The sequence below is a fragment of the Clarias gariepinus genome, chromosome 22 (assembly GCF_024256425.1).
Source record: "Clarias gariepinus isolate MV-2021 ecotype Netherlands chromosome 22, CGAR_prim_01v2, whole genome shotgun sequence".
NCBI classification, from domain to species: domain Eukaryota; kingdom Metazoa; phylum Chordata; class Actinopteri; order Siluriformes; family Clariidae; genus Clarias; species Clarias gariepinus.
This window is the reverse complement of record NC_071121.1, coordinates 10181078-10199584: the sequence shown is the minus strand read 5'-3', so window position 1 is coordinate 10199584 and position 18507 is coordinate 10181078. Positions and strand designations below refer to the sequence as shown.

At 38.0% G+C, this 18507-nt stretch overlaps 1 protein-coding gene across 1 annotated transcript; it reads left to right on the top strand.

The window, feature by feature from the left end:
- Positions 1-2629: 2629 nt before the first annotated feature.
- plekhn1 (pleckstrin homology domain containing, family N member 1) lies at positions 2630-17285 on the top strand. The gene is made up of 16 exons (XM_053482850.1): positions 2630-2822; positions 4557-4647; positions 4738-4899; positions 5886-5966; positions 6635-6725; positions 8432-8565; positions 9232-9393; positions 10512-10592; positions 10680-10755; positions 10854-10999; positions 11084-11239; positions 12502-12738; positions 13812-13976; positions 14529-14750; positions 15038-15095; positions 16430-17285. Exons 1-16 carry the CDS (start codon positions 2749-2751, stop codon positions 16612-16614), a joined length of 2121 nt encoding a protein of 706 aa, XP_053338825.1. The 5' UTR covers positions 2630-2748; the 3' UTR covers positions 16615-17285.
- The last annotated feature ends 1222 nt before the right edge of the window (positions 17286-18507 follow it).

Here is an 18507-nt window from a genome sequence, read left to right as displayed (position 1 = left end):
CGCACACACACTTTAGACTGAGAGGTGAATCATAAAACACTCATCCAGAAATCTCAGGAAATCTGAAGTGATTCTGCAATATGGGCCTGAAAAGTTTGGAAAAAATTTCCACAATGGGTTTCTTGGTGATTCCTGGAAACTGAATTGGATTTGGAAAAATTGAGTTTCGATTTGCTCTACACTGGAGTTCAATGCAGGGATTTTAATCATATAATTAACATTTACATAATATGTGGTTACCTAGCATCCATACTAACAATATGAAAAAAAAAACACATTTTTATGATCCTTTTTCAATTATTATATAAAAATGAAATTATATTAAAAATATATATGATATAACTACCAGAATATCACTAAGAATAAAGAAAAATGAATAGTCTTCCCTAGATCTTTAAAAAAAAACAAACAGACAATGCACTCTCTTACTCACTCATTCTTGATACCAATTATCCTGTATAGGGTCACAGGAGGTCTGGAGCCTATCCCAGGGGACTCAGGCACGAGGCAGGGTGCACCCTAGATGAGGTGCCAATCCATCGAAGAGCGCAAGCGCCCACACGGGAAATGTAGAAATGCCAATAAGCCTAATCTGCAAGTCTGGCACTGTTAGAGGAAAGCATATTACCCAGAGAAAACCCACCAAGCGCGGGAAGAAGATGCAACCACCAGACACCAGGCCCTAGGCAGGAACTGAACCCTTGACCCTGGAGGTGCGGGGCCACAGTGCTAACCACTACGTCACCATGCCTCAGATAATACAGATTCCTTAAATATTTCATCGATGTGATGTGCTTAAACTAACAGCAGTGATGTACACTTCTGATAACCAAACAGGAATGATTCATGGACATTAGTGTTTCAGAGGTATTCACACTTAATCCAAACATAATATGAATCTTTAAGTATTTCAATTATTATATTTCAAGAAATTTTTTCATTCCTTTTGTGAAGGAGACTTTCTTCATGCTTATAATCTCTTTTACCTGACATAGGCATACATGTGTATAAACATAATCTCATCTATCCTAAAAATTATCACAATACTAAACAACCTTTAAAGTTTGATGAGTACTTTTGCCCGACACTCAAGGAGCCGATCAAAGAGATTGTCTTGCCAGGGTTTCTTAACCTGTTTGTGATGATGTTAGTACTTAAAAGAGATAAATATCAGAAACACAAACACATTAGAATCTGATTGCGCAGCTAACCATCTAACTGACAGCATGCAGGCTACTTTGCCTAAAATTTGTTTAGATGCTATCTCTCATATAAGCAAACAGACTCAACGACAATTCTTCTAACTAAATAAGGCTGAATTCACAGCAACACCTTCCTCAAACAGTGGCATCAACCAGCCTCTCATTCAGACTTTTAACCTGAGCTGCTGTTTGGAATGTCAGAGTTGACACTGTTTTATAAAAATAAACTACAACACAGCAAAAGTAAATAAATGAGGAGTGTCGATTGTGGTGTGATTGACATCTTTAGACGTACAATCGGCGCATTTATTTACTTTTATCTAGGCTAGGTTTAAATATGTTTACTTAGACAAGTAACCTGATAATTTAATGCAAAACAGATTGAAGTGAATTGTCGAGTGTAATAAGTTCATATTACTCAATTAAAAAATTGAATGACTCATTTTATTACCAACACAAACAAAACACATTTAGGCATGCTGTTTTTTTTTTTTTTAAAGAAAATAATCACTAATGGGGAGCATGTTAGTATTTATATAATGTTATAATGTAATTTATGTGTTTTTTTTTGTGTTTTATTTCTCCTATACTAGATGGATTTTGCCAGTGATTACAGTTGGCATGAAAAATAATTTAAAAGGCACCTTGTCATGTTACCTGAAAAACAAATAGTACAAAGTGTTTTGTCTGGAAGACTTTCCCTGGATAAGAAACCTACAGACTGTTGCAAACTAAGAGATATACAGTTTTAGCCAAAATATTTTATATATTTTAAATAAAACTCTGTTTTATGACAGTGTTTATTATGACAGTATTCATTTTATCATACATATACATTATACAGTACACTGTATCTATCGACATTGTATATGTGTGCAGAATTAAATTTTGATCTTCAAAATAATTAAAATTCAATTACATAAAATACATTTAGTTTACATAAAAATATGTAGTTTTAAATAACTGTTTGTGGAGCTAATGAAAAGTAAAAAATAATCAGGGTAAAAAAACAGAATTTATTCCTATTATAAAATATATATGAAGGGTCAAGGGGGAGTTTCATCTGGCATTATTTTTTTGTCCACTCTGTTGTCATGTTCAGACATGTCTGTGTCTTGATTGGCACCGTTCGGACCTTTCGCATTCTTTCACGATGGCCTTCAAAACATTGAAATGAGCCCCATTTGGCCCCTGAGAGGTGTGAAAAGGGACACTTCTGTCTTTATTATGAGACTTGATTTAGTGAAGGGATCCCAAGCAAGTGTGAACTCCTCTACACTGCCCCCCACCTAACCCCCCACCCCTCGCCAAATCTCCTCCTTGTCCCACCCACACACACACACTTTTACACACCTCAGTCTGTCCCCTCCCACTCACACACTTTCTAAACACTCCTCTGCCTGTGAGCTCTCAGTAGAAGTCTCACCTCTCACTGGTGAACACATTTGCTCTTTACAGCTTGGATTACACAGAAGGGAATTTTACACACTCTGTCCAGAAGAAAGAGATTGACTTACTGGGAAGACTTAGACACACTCCGATCAACATGGGGAGTAGCATGTCATGCGTCCCTCAGCACAATTTCAGGTTCTCCAGTAAGAGCTTTATACGGCGAAACAGGTAATGAACACTAAACTACTTGTACTTCTGCTCTGTTACAGACATGTACAGAAAAATTATGATCTGTTTATATAGAGTCAGTCCAAATGAAAGGTCGGGTTTCTGTTTTGCAATCTGATTTAAGTCCATAAATGTTTTTGAAAATGTATACACTCCTGACTGTCTAACAACATGTCTTGTCTTATAACTTGAATAATAAGTACATACTAAGAAAAAAAATAAGCTGGGACTTAATGATTGACTTGTTTAGTTAGTGTGCGATTAGAGATGATAAGACTTTCCATGTAAAATGTCAGGGTGCTTTTACATCAACCTTCCCTTTAGTGGCTGGTGATTAGCTCTTTTCTGGATCATGTCAGTGTATGTAATTCTCATCAGCTCGGTGACAGGATCACAGCTCACGGGCAAGCTGACTCTCACAGGTGCTGATAGAGTTCAAGGCTGTGATAAAGTTACTCTTCTGTTTCCAGCTGAGCTTTTAGACCTGACTGACTTGCCTAGAGTGTGTTTGTGGTACATGGTGTCAGCTTACATAAAACTGAAGTAACTGGCAAGAACTTGATTTGATTTGGAAGAGTCATATAATATATGCACTCTTTCCAAAACTTTTTTTAATTTAAATTATTGGTTTGTTATCCAGATAGTGCATGTTTCACTGATGACGCTGAGACTAATAAAATATCATTTATGTAAAATATTTACGAGTTTTGTATTGTATGTATTGAGACTTTATTGGTTTATACAGTATCCTACACTGTGCATCATCCAAGACCAAGAAGCAATAAAGATCTACTGTGTTTTTTTTATTGCACGCAGTTCAGTACCCAGTGTAGCAGGCCTGGTCTTGTCACACTAAAACTGAAGACGGTTAGGCTGATCTAGTTTTTCAGGGTCGGAAACTGATCTACCAACCGATTATTCACTTTTAAATCAAAACAGGTCTCCATTGCTACTCTCCCTTTTCTTTTGTACTCACTTACACACACTGCAGCAGGTGAACTGATCAAAAACAAAGACGATAGTGTTCCTGTTTCCAATCCGATACTGAACAGGATCACTCTTTTTAACAAACATCAAAGCAATAAACACTACAGTAATACTTACGATTTCTCTTGCATTTGCATTGGTGTGTTTTTCCTCAAAACATATCCTAGTTTAAATTGTCTGGACGCCAAATCTTTTTACCATGGAATACCAGTGATACATCCATTCCCTCAGAGCATGAATGATCCTATTGTTGTTATGCTAATGCATTTAGGAAAAAAATAAAACAGAGCACAGCAGACTGAAGGAAAGACATCTTTAGGCTGACTTCCTCTCTCACGAACATGCAGGAAAGATGACATTATAGTGATTTGACACTAATGGCTACAAATGGGGGTCATGGGTGACAAAGGATGATACATGAACCTTTTTTCCTCTATATCTATCCCTTGTTTCTGGAAACATAAGCTGTATTGTTCTGTTTGAGTAAATGGTGTATGGACTAGGATGTATAAGTTGGTGACCAGTACAAGCTATAGGAGGTCCAGAAAGCCTGCAACAATAGAGATGTATTGTGAAAATGAACAACAGAAAGACTAGACTGAGTCAAATGATGCAGCTATGAGTTGCTGGATGACATCTGGGTCACTAGCACCAAAATTTACTAACCTTTTTGTTCTGTCGTGCCAAAATCCTGACTAGCTCTTAAACAAATTCATGACTAAACTCTCTCTTGTGTCTTCCGAGCAGCAGTAGACTGTTCCGGAAAAAAAATCCGCAGGAGGGGCAGGAGAAGTCCAACAGCATCATCAACATTCTCTGCACGGTCACGCCGAGAAAGGTGAGTAATTTCTTGCATTCTTGTTATGTTTGCCTTTTTCAAGCCCTCTATATTCATGCATGCTGAATTGTAGAATGATTGTGCTTACAGGAAATGTCACCTAAAGATCTCGAGACCATAGACAACATTAAATGGAACCCGCCATTTCCATATGACCCGGCCAGCGGCTGGAAGAAGAGCAGCATCAATGTAAAGAACTACGGGAGGTTGATCCATAGCTCCAAAGTGCGCTTTCGCTTTCTTCACTGTCAGGTAAACACATCTCCTCACCCCAGACAACAAGCTGTTACAAATATACATCCCTCAGCGGGAATACAAATGCATACAGCCATGACAGCCATCACTGTTAAAATCTCATTATGATGCTACAGCAGTTGTGACATTATTGTTCATCCATTTACTCATCCGTCATGATCCCAGGGCAATACACAAGCTGTGAGTACAGGTTGTCTCTCGCTCTGTTGCACAGCTGTGAGAACTGTGTTGCCTGTCGTGTTGCGTATTAGTGAAGATTAATTGATGTAGCTCATCGCCGAACATAATACCTGTCTGAACGTGCACGTTTTGGAAATACGTCAACTGTTCCAGAGCTGCCTTCAGGCGCACAGGCTGTGATCTGGTCACCGATAAAGCACTGAAGTGTAGCAATCTGTATGATGTACAAAAAAAAAAGGACAGGAAGGGAAAGAAAAAAAGAACAAAACAAGCCAGGATGGGCTTATATTGGAAAATGTTGCAATTAGTAAACAGTCCGAAAAAGAGATAACATTTTTTTTTCTCACAGGAAGATGTCCTTATATGATTGTGTGCTATCAGGTGAAAGGAAATGAGTTAGCCAAAGTAAATCACAGTCCGGGCCTTGTAAAACGTACAGTATCTGATTTTATGCGCCTGTATCAAGCAGAACACTCCCTGCAGGCGGGATTACATAATTTACATTACATTGTTTGACAATCAATAAAATATTACTGACAAGGAAAATCATGTCTTGAGAAGGATAGTAATCCAGAGTCATGTCTAACAAGCATTACAACATATAAATTTCCTATAGTGGTTTTGGAGAGCTTCTTAATTTCTATTTTCTCCATGCCAGCTGTGGATGATATGATATTTGAGAATATCATTTAATCCACATCCATGTTTTTTTTTTTTACAAAATTGAGGAAAACCCTTTCGACCTAGGTGGAACCGCATGACTACATAGCAATAACTAAAGGATTATGTGTCATTTCTTACAGGATGTGCACGACTGTTACCTGGACCTGTTCCAAACCCACCTTCATTTCGTCTCCAACAACACTACTGGACTCACCTATCAGGTCAGAACAATGTCTTTAATATTAAACAAACAAACAAAAAAAGTGATGCTTGTTTAAAGATTCTATACTTAGTATTAAGTTTTAAAGTGCTTTCATAATCTTAAAAAGCGACTATGACACTAAATTATATAACTGTCATACACACTGTTTGCCATTGATTGATGTAAGCGGGCTGTGAGTAAACTGTGAGTAAACCAGTAATGATTAACCTTAAGCACTTCCTTTTATTATGTCTGTGTCTATGACTGTGTGTCGTAAACAAGCGCTGCTATAATTAATGTATATTTCTCCCCAGAGGAAGAAAGGAATATTGAATATCCAGAAGCGATGCTAATCTAATTTAACACTCAACCTTAATTAGTAATAAAGGCGATGATTAACGAACTGAAACAGATTTTTTCCCGATCTTAGTAACTTGGTGGGGAAATTACATATCATGGCTGTTAAGTAAACTTTTTATGATAAACCATCATGAATCATGGACAATTCACAACAGTTAATGTGACTGTAAGAACAATCTGATATACAAAGTGGTGCTTTTTAATGAATAAAACAGTTCTGTGGTATTTGGGGTATTGATTTTATTCCTATGACAGCTCTCCCAAACACTCCTATACAATAAAAAGTCAGAAAGACAATGAATGCTTTGTTTCTTTGATTCATTATAGGGGACCCTTCCATTAAAGGAGCTCACGATTTGCAAGGTGCAGAACAGGACTAGCTTTGGCGATCCACAGGAGTTTGCCTTCCAAATAAACGGTGAGTGCACTTTTTCTTTCGTAGACATGTGATGGAGGAGAGTTCCTGAAATATTTTGAATGGTGCTACTGGTGGGTGTGGGAGCTTGGCACAAAAATGGCTTTTGCTCCTTTTAGGAAATGAAATAAATTTGTTTTTCCTTCCAACACAAAGCTTAGGAGAATAAAGGCACAGCCTAACACTATATACATCCGTAGCCACTTCCTATATAACATTCCAGTAATTCATAAGTGTTATGACCTTCTTGCCCTTTTTTAGACCTAAGATTAACAAGAGGGCCATCCATTTGCTAGTAGTCAGGACAGGGTGAAATTGTCTTTCAAGGCGCCCCTTGTTATACGACAGGTGTACCTAAGCTCTTTCAGCTGTTGTGCTAAGAAAGCTCTTCCTCTGGTTCTCTCCTTCAAAACTACACTTTTTCACATTCCTGGCTCCAGGTTTCACTTCCCTAATGATGTTTGCCTGTTTCGTGTGTCATATGTTTTCGATTGGAAGTGGTTCACCAGTGTAGTTTAATGATTCCTGGATAAATGCCCTTTTTACTGGCTTGTGAGTCTATAAACAAAAGTCACACCAGGACCTCAAAGTGTGAGTGAACATACCAAGGATATGAGTCAAATAAAAGACTGGACGTGGGTAAATATCCCTTAGTAGCTAAAATATTTCCTTTGACCAGATGACTAAACATCCTGGTATGACACAGCAAAAACATAAAAAAATAAAAAGTTAATATATTCTCACGGAATCTTCCAAAATGACTCACTAGACTAGATTTTTTATCAAAAGGATCACTGATATGCTACGAATCTCAAACTAGAAAGTTTTGACCCCTTCATACGCTCCATTTTTGGGTCAATTTGGATATTTACAATCAGCCTCACACGGTATTGACTTTCACTGTCCTTTCGTCAGTGTGAGAATATTTAACCGAAGCCTGTTTTCATCCAAAGCTACCCTGCAAAGCACACCCTGGTTGAAGCTAAGCTATAACTGGAAATGACAAAGCAGTGATGGTGTAAGAGACTGATATCTATGCTGATATATACTGGTATGTGGTGCTGATAACGGAGTCAGATTCGAGGGCTGGCGCATTCTTTTGAATTGTGGTGTAGGTGTGTCTGTTTTACTTAACACATGAGATATGTTAAAAGGAGAGTGGCTGGTCATAAAGACGTGTTATAGATATACATCAAATCCAGGCTAGAGCTGCACAATTAATCTCATAAAAATTTAAATTGTGGTAACGAGCAATGCAATTATCTAACTGCAAAAAAACTGCAATTTATTATAGATAGTATAAATGCAGTCTGAAATTTATGTGGAGTTTATCAGTAATTTAAGCATTTAAAAAAAAAAATTTTTAGGTGCTACATAAATATTGCCATTCATCCTCTTAAGGTTATCATTCTTCCATTATCTGCTGTTAGCAAAGCTAAATACAATTTAATACAAATTGTTACATTTAAAAAAATGTCATATCACAGTTTAAATCACAATTGCAATGACTCAAAACAAGCGCAACATTTTTTTAGCAAATCGTGTAACCCTAATCCAGGCAGAATTTTTTGCATTGATACTGCATTGAACAAAAGACCTACGGATATACATAACAACCTGTAATTAACAGCTGTTGGTATGCTGGGTGACATGTCTATTTCATAACATTTCGAACAAACCCTTAACTCTATGTTTTTGACCTTTATTAGGTGTCAGCCTAAACCCCATCATCGTCTACTGCTCTAACCAGGAGGATATGGACAACTGGTTTGGTCTTCTCAAGGAACACATAGAGGCCAACGGGGGCACTGCGATTACACCAGACATTTACAGCAGAGTTAAGGTATGGAGATATCAGCACTTAAAATACTTGGGGGAAAAAGGGATCTTAACAGCAGCAGGTGTGCGGTAAAACTAGGTTTGTGTAATTTAGATCGTTGTTATTGTGTTCTCATGAAGATTGTGCAGGGGTGTGGCTGAGACTGAGGCTGAGATTAAGGTTAACCACAGTAACAGTATCATAGAAAAGGAATGACTTTCCTGCTAGTGCTGACATGCACCTCTGTTGCAATAGGTGAGGTCACTAAACAAAACAGATTCTCTGTGATAGACCTCAAACGCAAATAATTTCAGTCTGTATTGCTTAAAACATTGGACCTATGTGAGAATTCCTTCAGACCGGTTCCTGTGAAAAAATTGCTTACAATTACTTTACGGCATGCTACACTCTCAGAAACGAATGCTCCATCATCACAGGGTTTCATCATGTTTTGTACCTATAGTAATTGAGAAAGAATATGTGGTGCACGTTTTCTTATTTTTTACTGTAGTTGTTAACTCTATGTTAAATGATTTTTAAATGGTTTAAAATGTACACATGAAAGGTTCAAAACCGGTCCAGTTAATGGCACCACTGCAATATTATAGTACTGTCGTTCGGATCGTTCTAATACTAAGAATCCAAACCAACAGGTTGCATACTTTATTTTTTACATTTCCTCTCATGTAGTTTCCCAAGGCCCAGAACACACAACAATCAACAGAGGGGAAAGAAGAGCTGAGGAACTCCATCAGTAAAGAGCCTATCTATGAATGGGAGGGTTCTCAGAGAGAAAGTCTGGGTCCAATCATCTACGTCACTAAAGTCAGGCTACAGCATTTGCCCTGTCAGGTAAGGCAACATTTTTATGCTAAGATTTTTTTAAACAACTCAGTCCTCCTTTAACAGATTCGTAGCTAAACATAAGCTACATGGGCGCAACAATGTACATAACTGATATTATTGTTATTACAAAAATAAATCTGGAGTAATTACATTTGTATTAAATAATAATCAAAATATATACGTTACATATTTTGTAATTGAATTATTTTGGATTGACAACATTTGGATATTAAACATTAACTATAAAAGATACACATTAAAAAGGCTGAGCATGTGCTTTTTGTGCGTGCACAACATTTTTGTAGGTATGTACATGTGTATTTATTTCTGTAATTCATCCATAACAGTAAAATATCTTTGGAAGTTGTTTATTTTTATGGTTGACAGTACATTGTAAAAGGTGTGCTGATTTGATATCAGTAGATTACCTACACATGTAGACACATGTAGACAAAGGTGCTACTAAGAAATACCCCCCCCCCTTTCCCCCCTTTATTGCAAAAGTAAAGATTACATCAAGTCTCGGACAGTGCTGGTTGCTGCCTGGCTGGTTCACTGGGGGCAGAGGCTGATATGATCTTAGTCACCCCTTAAACAAGATCGAATTACCCTCAGGGACTAAAACGTCTGGCTTCTTCTTCATTAGTTGCTTTTAAATTTGACTGTCAGCACATTTGCATTCACTGTAGACCTGCAGAGTGATAACGTTTGGAGCACTGACATATATTTTCCCACAGGAAAACAGAGAATTTAGACAGGTTGGCTTTTTTTTTTTTATTGGGAGCATGTAGATGTAAGATGGGTGTGTGAACCAGTTGCTTTGCTCGTGCATGGACTTGACTCACCCTACAGCTGCTTGTCTGACACACCCTTTTCAGAGCATAACACAACCGCTGTGAGAGCAAAAGCTTTGCAATTACGATCACCTGGCAGGGGAGTCACTTATCCACATGGTTCCTACAAGGGGGAAAGTAGGAGAGTGTAGGACCCACCCAGGGGGAGATTGTAGGACCCACATATTTTCATATTCGTGATTCAAAGGCACAGCAGTCCAAGCACTTAACGCATCATTATAATCATAACAAAGCACACTGTTGACCATGGCAAATCTTTTTTTCTCACAGGAGCAGTATGATAGACTGTTGGTCATGTATCCTAGCAATCTTATAATACTCTCCGAGGAGAGTGACGGCTTGTTCTACAAGGTAAAAAAAACATTGTTGTTATATTTTTTTTCTTTATCCCAAAGGTGTTTGACTGAGCTTAAACAACTCTGTGCTTTGTACCTACAGGGAAAGCTTCCTCTCAACATGCTTACAGTCACCACCCCATGCCAAGACATCAAGCCGAATACATTTATGATTGAAGGTAGGTTAATGATCATCCAACTTCCGTTGCTTTATTGCTGAACACCCCATCTGGCAAAATTATTTCTATCGAATGCTAATCTCACTTGTCTTGTGCAGGGAAACTGATTAACCCCATCGTTGCATCGTGTCAGAACACGAGCGAGTTCCGTGACTGGATACATCACTTCAAAGGTGCAGGGGTCCCTGTGCTTAGCCCTCCTCCACCTGTCTACGACATCATGTACACACCAACTCATAAAGAGGTAAATATATTAGAGACTCTCAGCAGTTTATGTAACGATGAAAGTTGAAAGCTAGGTATTTACACTGTCTTTCTGTCCCCCCAGGCTCCTGAGATAAGTAAGAGATGGAGCGGAAGTAGCCGAGGAGGTGCTGAAGAGATTATACTGAAGAAAGTGCACAGTGGACGCAGATCATGTGAGCTTCAGCTGCCCTGCAGTGATGACAACCCCCTTTCCCCTGGTTACACCGAGCCTCTCTGTGTAAGCGAACATCCCAGCTCCTATTAGGGTGTTTGTACAGCTGCTGACTTATCATTATACAGTGCGGCAAAAAAGTAGAAAAGTCAGCCACCAATTGTGCAAATTCTCCCACTTCTCTCCTCCCCTCATAGTTGAGGTATACCTATGATGAAAATTACAGGCCTCTCTCATCTTTTTAAGTGGGAGAACTTGCACAATTGGTGGCTGACTAAAAATTTTTTTGCCCCACTGTAAGTCTGTCAATACTGTTAAGTAAACTGTTGTCAAGCTGTCACTTTATAAATGAGTTGAACTCTTCATATCTTGAGGTATTAGTGATACATATGCTTGCAGGGGTTTTCAAACATTTTGAATAGATCAGAAAGTAAAAAAAAAAAAAAATCAATTAGCATCTAACTAGAAGTGCATTTGTCGTAATGCAAAAAAAAATGCATATATAAACATCACTTAGAAAAGGAGTCATAAGACAATACAACTATTTATTTTTTTACGAAACAAAAGACATTTTTAAAACTACAGACACCATAAGCATCTGTTGTAAAACTTGAAGCCAGTTTAGGAAAAGGAGTGTTAAGGGTGGACCGCACTTACTGTAAGTTATCTGACCTGACTTACTCTCGAGTGTTTATTTAGGAGGAGCAGTAGCCTGTCATGCATTGGAATATATCTGTGGTATTGGCGCTATCAATTATTAACTTAGCGTCCAACCCATGCTACTTCTGTTACCATGTAAAAGCCTTGTTTGCTTGTAGCAGAAACAGATTGATCTGCAGTTGTTTGACTGAGCACTTTACCCTGTGGCCTCATCTAATGCCGCCTTGTAGTGAAGAAAATATGAACTTGAAAGACATCCCCTGGGCGCACTCAGATGTTTTCTGTTATTAGAAACATTCCATTGCTAGATTCACCCACACAGCAGGGCATATCTCAACAGATGACCTGAATGGTGATCGGCTTTGAAGTTCTACCATGGTATCGCATGATGTTAGTGCCAGGATATTCTATCTTCCTCCCAGCAGTCGAATCAGAAGCAAGGAGTCTAATTAATTTACAACTGGCAGGACAGTGTGCCCAAAGCAAGCACTACTGAGGAGGGAAAAGATATCGTAGCATATTCACTAATCATACAGTACAGCTTCCTTTAAAGCTGTGTAAAGAATTTGCTCTGATTAAAGTTATGGATACAACAGGCTTATATCTGTTTCTTTGATCACATGTAGCATTACTAAGCAGCTTGTCTCCCTGTTTGTGTGTGTTTACAGTACATCTCCAGCAGACCCACCTCTGTTGATACACAGTATTCGGTGAGACTGGGCAGCAGGAGCAATAGCATGTCATCTCAAACCAGGCCTGCTCCATTGCCCCTGCACTACTCCTCCCCTCAGCGTACTTCCTACCTGTCTTCTGAGGAGCCAAGGTCTCCTATTTACAACACCCCATACAGTGCAGTTCACCGTAAAACTACTGTACAACATGTCGAGAAAGCCCCACTTATCAAGGTAACACAAATCTTTTTGTAAACTACCCATCTTGCATGCTTTTCCAACAAGGATATTATAAACATCTATAGAGATGTGGTACAAAGCAGTACCTTTGATACCTTATTTTAAATTTACTGCTTTACACTACATCTCTATACTGATTGGTCAGATACTACAGCTGATATGTTATAATCTTTATAGGAACAACAATCCTTAGATGGACTTAGATAGTCACACAATTAAAAATGAATAACAAAGAACAAACGTGGTATTTATCATTAAGAAAAACATATTATAGTGAGAATTTAACATTTATGGAAAAACTCATCAATGTCAGTACTTTAAAATAGTCAAGTGGTGGAATGACTATTATCTGCTATGATGTACACGATCAGCCATAACATTAACACCACAACCGGGGAATTAATTATAAATTATATTGACAGGATCATAGGTACCCATATAGAGACCAAAGGTCAGCCTGTCTGGTCTGATCCCACAGAAAAGCCAATGCAGCACAAACTTCTGAAAAATGTTAATGCTGGCTATGATCAAAAGGTATCACAACAATCACTGCATCACTGCCTGCTGTGTATGGGGCTTAGTGGGCATAGAGTTCAAGTTGGTTGATCTGGCCTCCAAATTCAATTTGATCAAGCAACCATGGAATGTGCAGGACAAACAAGTCTGATCTATAGGTGCCCCACCTTGCAACTTACAGCAATTAAAGGATCTTATGCTAATTTCTTTGTGCCAAACACCACAGTTAATTCTCAGGAGACTTGTGGAGTCATGCCTCAAGGAGTCAGAGCTTTGGTGAAACCTACACAGTATTGGGCTTAATGTTTTGGGTTTCAATGTTATGGCTGATAACAGAAAGTAACTTCTTGAGGACATTCCACAGCATTAAAATTAACTAAAATAAGTAAAATGAGAAATAAAACTATTCAGAATGCTCACTCGTAGTTACATAGTCAACTCCTTTCTTAATCCTTTTCTTCTAACATTGGTTTGCTTACATTTTTAACTGTTTGATGTGAGAAAATAACTATGATGAGATGTGCTCATATATGGTTTGTTTTTTGCAACAGTCAAACAGCTGGAGCACTCCCCAAAGCTCCATAAAGTATCAGCCCTCAATTCCAAACCGCCACTCGGATCTGCTGACCCACCGCAAACCTCTCTCTCCCTTGTATGATGACCCAACCACCCCTGGCATGTACCCTCTGGAGGAGGACTTGGCAAAGGCATCGTCGGTAAGTGGGGCAGGATATCAGATTGTGCTCTCTCTTTACACCCGTGCTCAACGTGACTGAGCGCGTAGAGAACACGGCTGATTTCTAAGTCTAAGACGTTGCAATCCTGATTACTAATTGATGCAGATGCATAATGGAGGAGTCTGAGGGAATGAGACTTAAATACCAACTGACAGTAGACAGGCATTTGAGAAACTGATTTGGAAAAATACTTGTTTCTGATTGGCTATGTTGGATGGTAACTATGGCAACAAGTATAAATAGTGCTTTAAAATAGACAAAAAAAAAGTGTTCAAAAATTATTCCAAACTCAAAAAATATTTAGGGGAAAAATTAATTCCATCCATGTGTCATACTAAGGCTGATGTTTTGAATTAAAGGAAACTAAAAAAAAAGCACCTTAAAGGTTCTTTATGCTCTTGGTTTTGGCTTATGAGTAAGGGAGCACCCACTATACTGTCCTGATTAATATTTTTATTTCTTTATAAATTCTGCTACCTGTAGAACAGGGGAAATTCTGGTTAATAACAGCATTTTGTTTCTTTAAAACAGCATTCCTCACAGGTTTCTGTGGAACAGCCTTGTCCTTCACTCCTTCCGGCCTCCTTCCGCTTGTGCACACCTCCTCTAGGCCGCCGGAACAGAGGCAGTCAGCCCCAGGAGTATGATGGGAACAACACGCAGTGGGCTATGGAGCAACGTGCACAGGCTGTGTCCAGGCTAAAGCTGTTGCCTGCCCCTAACACAGTGATACAGCACAACCATATCACACAGGTAAGCCCAGGGGGCAGAAAATTAATAATTAAAAGTATACTGCTCAAAAAAAAATTGGGAAATCAGAAATCCTTAGTACCGGTTAGACTTGAACCATACATACACACACAAGAGGCAACCAAGTCATACTGGGATAACTTTTTCCAGGAATTTTTTGAGCAGTATAAAATAAAAAAATATTGCAAGAAATTTGCCAGAACCTAATAACCAGAAAATGTATGAAACTATGTAATCTGGTATGCATGACAATAATGCAAAAGCATTGTTTTTTGTGTTTTATTTTGCAGAGAGAGTCAGGCCTGAACGCCACACACACTCGGGACTTGCCCTACAGTCAAACCCCAGGTAAAAATTCATGGCATGTGAAAGAAATATGGCCTCCAGAGTATCACAATACCTTTTATATGCATGGCCAGAACTAGACATTCAGGGTTGTGTGGCTGTAAACACACAAAAGCAAGGGATAAATACACCTAGTTTCGTTGATTACCTTATTTGTAACATTTGTCATGCTCAGAGATTTGGCATTTAACTGCACACACATCAGGCAACATGTGTATTTATTTATGTTTCTTAACTCATGGCTTGTGGATTTATATTGAGTGACAGGACAGGACTGGACATGAGGGGTGGGTAGCGAATGTCAGGGCATTTTAAAGGGCAGGGAAAGTGTGTGTGTGTGTGTGTGTGTGTGCGTTTGTGTAGTAAAGCTCAGCGCTGTAAAAGTCCAGACGACAGCACTGCATGTGGCACATCAAGGGAGCTGAGTGAAAGGACAGAATTACTACAGGGAGTAATTTAAAGCTCACAGCCAGGATATACTGTATGATTGCCTGCTTGTAAGATGTATATTGCTATAATTTAGCATTTTGCAATGGATATTTATCAACATGTTTAGTTGCATAAAATTTATTCCTTGCTTACAAATGTTATGCAATTAATATGATTGAATGGTCTTAACCACAATGATGTTAATGGGTTTTTGTTGAGGCAGTTTACATAGCCACTTTTGGCAAGCACCACAGATAAGCCTTGCCTATTTTAAATGAGAATAATATTAAACTTCATCTTTAAACATTGAGAAATAAAAAAAATCACCATGTTGTCAGTTCACTAGACCAGAGACCAGACTAGAAAGGCAAAAAAAAAAAAAAAAAAAAATCGAATAAAGTCACACTATTTGAACTGTGTACAGCCTGCCTCTGATCTGATGAGCTGCCTTCAGCTATACAAAGGCATGTGACTGGCCACAACAAAAGTTGCATTGGTTTGTGTTTACAGTTGCTTATCTATGACTAGTTTATCTGCGCAGCTTCAGTTAGTGCAATAAAATCCTTTATTATGTTCACATCTGATGAGCCTTCGTCAAAAAGTATCTACAATATTCTTTAATTGATGCCTTGCCCACTAATAAACTATCCAAACCATCTTGTTGGTTTTGGTACCATTCTTTTGATTGTTCTGTAGATTTTTTAACTCCCACACCTAAAACCTGAAAGAATTTACAATGCTCATCCCTCAGTAAGTCTGTAGGGCAGGGTTGCCTCTTATTGTACAGGTTTTAAAGAGACCAAGTAACCTGTCATCCATGCATACACCTCTAACAGCTTTCACATAGCAGACATATTTTACAGAACTGTTGTTAACGTTTATATTCTCTTCACTTTTTCCCATCACAGATGATCACTGCTATCTTAAACCAGCGGAACCGGATGACCAGGAAATAGACTATGACAACATTTGGGAGTTCGACTGCAGTAACGGGATGATTCAAGCCTTGCCTGGAATTTCAGCACACCGGACGCAGCCTGACTACAGCGCTCGAGGCCTCGCCGCTATGGAAACACAGACGAGATGGTCATAAAAGAGAACAATGGGCTTCCACCCGCCCGGACTTGTGCACATAGCTGGCTAATCTATGCTTTACTGAACTCTCGCTCTCGCTCTCACTCTCACACACAGACATATTCACACCCTCTCACTGGCATTGGGACAGGGCTTTGCATAAGGCCAAGCTTCCCCAGTATCAGTAAACAATACACTGTGGGAAACAGTTGACCAGGTACATGAACACTGCGTGTTTTTCCACATTCGGTACAAAACAAGCCTTGCTGATAACATGTAACACAGAACAAATATTAATTTTGTAATTTTGGTAAATGTAGCATTACTCTACATATAGCTAGTTAAGATACGAAAAAAGGAAAAAGGTTTTTTTATTATGTATATAGTGTAAATATATTTTTTAAAATAGAGATTCTACAATTGTTTCTCTTTGCACTGTTTTGTACAGATAACTATTATTCTTGGGTTATTTATACATTGGATCACAGATTTTGGTGTCTACTCAGTTACACACTGAAGTAAATTCTTCCCAATCTTTTCATTATTCATTCCAGGAAGCACACCGAGCCCCAGCATATGTTACAATTAGCAGGAACTTGGACATGTTTGGGTTTAAATATATTACATGTACACATAGACACTGCAAACTTTTCGTAAATGTTTGAATGTGTATTCATTCAGTTTGGTGTGATGTGATATTTATATTTAAAAAATAAAAAATGAATTCAGTCTTAATGTCTTAATGTCTCTTTTATAAGTATGGATTATCTCTCAGTGGCTCTCAAAATGGGCTTTAGGAAATGTGGCAAGGTTACGCTTCTTCCGTTACCGTAACTATTCCATAACTATTTAATTGCTTTTTTTTTTTTTTTTTACAGTGGTGGAAACCAAAACCCACTAAGTTATTATTTTTATAACTTTATTATTTTTACCCAGTTGGTCATTTGAATTGAATGGATATACTATGGTCCTAAAAAAACAAGTACCTAAAATTCAAACTTTCACTTCATATGTGGTTCATGTGGTTCACTTTCACTTCATAGGTTTCATTAGTGTTTTGATAAATTATAAAATATTTCCAGAATGTTATTTCTTCGTAAAGAAACCAGAGGTTATCTGAACTTTTGCATCCTGTGACTAACTGTAAAATTCATTTCACTAGGTATGTTATGTTGTGAGGTAAATTGGGACAGCATTTATCTCCTGGCCTAATAAGTTAAAGTAAAAAATAATGTCTTAAATTAAAGTAAAAAATCAATGGAAATGTGTTTCAGACTATATCAGCTTTGTCAGTTTCCCATTACAATGATTCAACATACATTCAATGTAAAAATATGATGTAACTTTTTTCCATATGTAGATGACAAAAAATCTTTGAAGTTTTTACAGAGCCATTCTGGTGACAACATATTCTGTGGCCACAACTTACAAAGGTGCCGGAACAAGATAGTATAATGTGAGCATGACTTACTTAGGCAAAGAAACAAGATGGTATGTTGGATGTTGTGGCCATGACTTTTCAAAAGTGTTCTTGTATATTAAATCCCTTGTATATCAAATTTTTCCATAAGAAATAATGGAAACTCAGATGATTCGTTCCACAACCCAAAAATAATTATTACAAAATATAAAGTGAAAATAAAAAATTTACCTGCACTTTACCTGAAATAATAATCGTGGCTGAAGTAGGATGAGAGAGGAGAGAAGGAGGGCTACTGTTTAGGACGACTTTCACATACATGAGCTCACACATAAACACATGCACACGTGCACAAACACACACACACACAAAACGCTGCTCTGCTGGAAAAGTCTTTAACAAAGCCGTTGCATTCTATTTACTCGTATATCAAGTAAAAATGTAAAAAATAATTTTCAAATTCAAATTTTATTTGTTACGTACAGTCATACA